Below are 2,131 nucleotides of genomic sequence, written 5' to 3'. Positions count from 1 at the left end.
GGGGGCCCCCCGCCGATAAACTTGAACTGCAATGGGGGCCCCATGGTCTGGTTCGCTGCCTTCGCATGCAAGACGAGGTGAAACATTGTTTTTTATGTAATATATATTTATTTTCTTTTTTAATTCCACTTTATTCAACAGAATATGTTGATGTGGCTCCCTGAAACTCCGCTTGTTATGCGCATCGGCTTTCCGCCGTCTCGGGTGTCTCGGCAGCTCGTTCAGTTTCAGTTCATGAAATTCAAATGAGTGAAATGAAACGCAAAAAACTGAAAAAAGAGAAGCTTTTTTCTGGGTTTCTTTGGTTATTTTGAATGGAAATTATGTTTTTGTGTTCTTCTTGCAACTTTCTTTTGCCTAGGTTTCCAATTTCCACCGGAAACCTCGAGAAAGCGATCTGAAACTTCACGCTGTTCAACTTGATCTGCACGTACACCCCAGGAGAAACCACGGCACCTCTCGGCGAATACAAGTTGGCATTTCAACAAATCCTGTTCTTCTCTTTCAGCCCTTAATGACTGGAAAATTTTGAATCACTTTGTTTCATTTCTTCGGTATTTCTAACCCTGTGTATCCTGCATAAGAACGGGTCAAAGGAGCTTTTTGCTGGCTTCATTCGTCAGAGTTTCCGTCGCACACTGCTGCCCACTGTGTGTTTCCATTGCGCGCATTATTTCTTCTCAGGGGGTTTTGAGGCAATATGGCGGACGGCATCTTCTCGCAACACTGTGTACGTACACTCGAAAGCGCTAGATCGTGGGTTTCCGCTGTAAACTGGCGCCAACAAGAATCTGAACTCGGCAAACTTTTGTCGAGTATACACCAGAAAATAACGAAACTTCAAATGTGGCGCCGCCAGAAAAGAATAGGCACTTCGTCTCCTCAGGATCGCGTGAAACGCAGGTGCTTGGATGAGCGAGTATACTACAACTGCATGCAGCAGCAACAGGAGGAACAGCAGCAAAATCAACTGCTGGAGCAGCAACAGCTGGAGCAGGAACAGCAGCAGCAGCAGCTGCTGCAGGAACAGCTGCTGCAGCAACAGCTGAGGCAGCAACAACTGCGGCAGCAACAGCTGCGGCAGCAACAGCTGCAGCAGCAACAGCTACAGCAGCACCGGAAGCAGCAGCAACAGCTGCAGGAGCAACTGCTTCAGGAGCAACAGCAGCACGAGCAAAAGCTGCGGCAGCAGCAGCTGCAGCAGCAGCATCTGCAGCATCTGCAGCAGCAACAGTTCCAGCAGCACCGGCAGCAGCAGAAACAGCAGCAGAAGCAACAGCAGCAGCAGCAACGAACTCTAATACAACAAGACACAGCACCGCATGCAGCAGCTGCATGCAGCATGCAATATAATTACCTCGATGAGTTCAGGGGGATAGAACTGAGGAGTGCTGCAGCGCCCACCACGCCCAGGTAAGAATAAAACTCAAACCCTAAACCCTAAACCCTAAACCCTAAACCCTTTTTTTTTTTTTTTTTTTTTTTTTTTTAGACTCTCAGCTCTGGCTTGCAGCTTAAGTGGCCCCGAGAGACAGACTTACACTCCCCCTCAATCAGCGAGCGTCACATCTGCGCGGTGATGAATATTTTTTTCATTTATTTTCTCTGTTTAATATATTTACTTTCTCTCTTCTTATTTGTTTATTTATTTATTTTATTTTATTTTATTTTATTTTATTTTATTTTATTTTATTTTATTTTATTTTCTCTTACCCCTCAGGACACACGAGCCTTGCTGCGATCCAACAGCCGAAGGAGCGAAGCAACGCCGCTTGTTGGTGCCAATGCGTGAGAGAGTTTTGTTGCTGCAGCAGCATATAATTTATTTATTTATTTATTTATTTATTTATTTATTTATTTATTTATTTTAATTTATTTGCATGCAGTACCCGGCGCAACAGGCATTCGTGTTGCTGCTACCACTGCTACTGCTGCTGCTGTTGCTGCTGCTGCTGCTGGTCCCCACGGAAATCCTCCCATGTAAGCAAACTCTTCTCCTGCTGCTGCTGCTGCTGCTGCTGCTGTTGCTGCTGTTGTTGCTGCTGCTGCTGCAGCTTCTACATGAATACATAAACAACTGGTGGCTGCAGCAGAGCAAGTGAAGTACAGCTGCGCGACGCCGCAACCAACA

General features: G+C 46.1%; 1 protein-coding gene across 1 annotated transcript; it reads left to right on the top strand.

The window, feature by feature from the left end:
* Nucleotides 1–844: 844 nt before the first annotated feature.
* EMH_0087130 (uncharacterized protein) lies at nucleotides 845–1,580 on the top strand (the record flags this gene model as incomplete). The annotated part of the gene is made up of 2 exons (XM_013501116.1): nucleotides 845–1,413; nucleotides 1,493–1,580. The coding sequence occupies 2 exons, from the start codon at nucleotides 845–847 to the stop codon at nucleotides 1,578–1,580; spliced, it is 657 nt and encodes a 218-aa protein (XP_013356570.1).
* Between the last annotated feature and the right edge of the window lie 551 nt (nucleotides 1,581–2,131).

The sequence above is a fragment of the Eimeria mitis genome, genomic scaffold (genome assembly GCF_000499745.2).
Source record: "Eimeria mitis Houghton genomic scaffold, Emh_scaff6340, whole genome shotgun sequence".
Taxonomy (NCBI): Eukaryota; Apicomplexa; class Conoidasida; order Eucoccidiorida; family Eimeriidae; genus Eimeria; species Eimeria mitis.
This window is presented reverse-complemented; position numbering and strand designations above follow the sequence as displayed.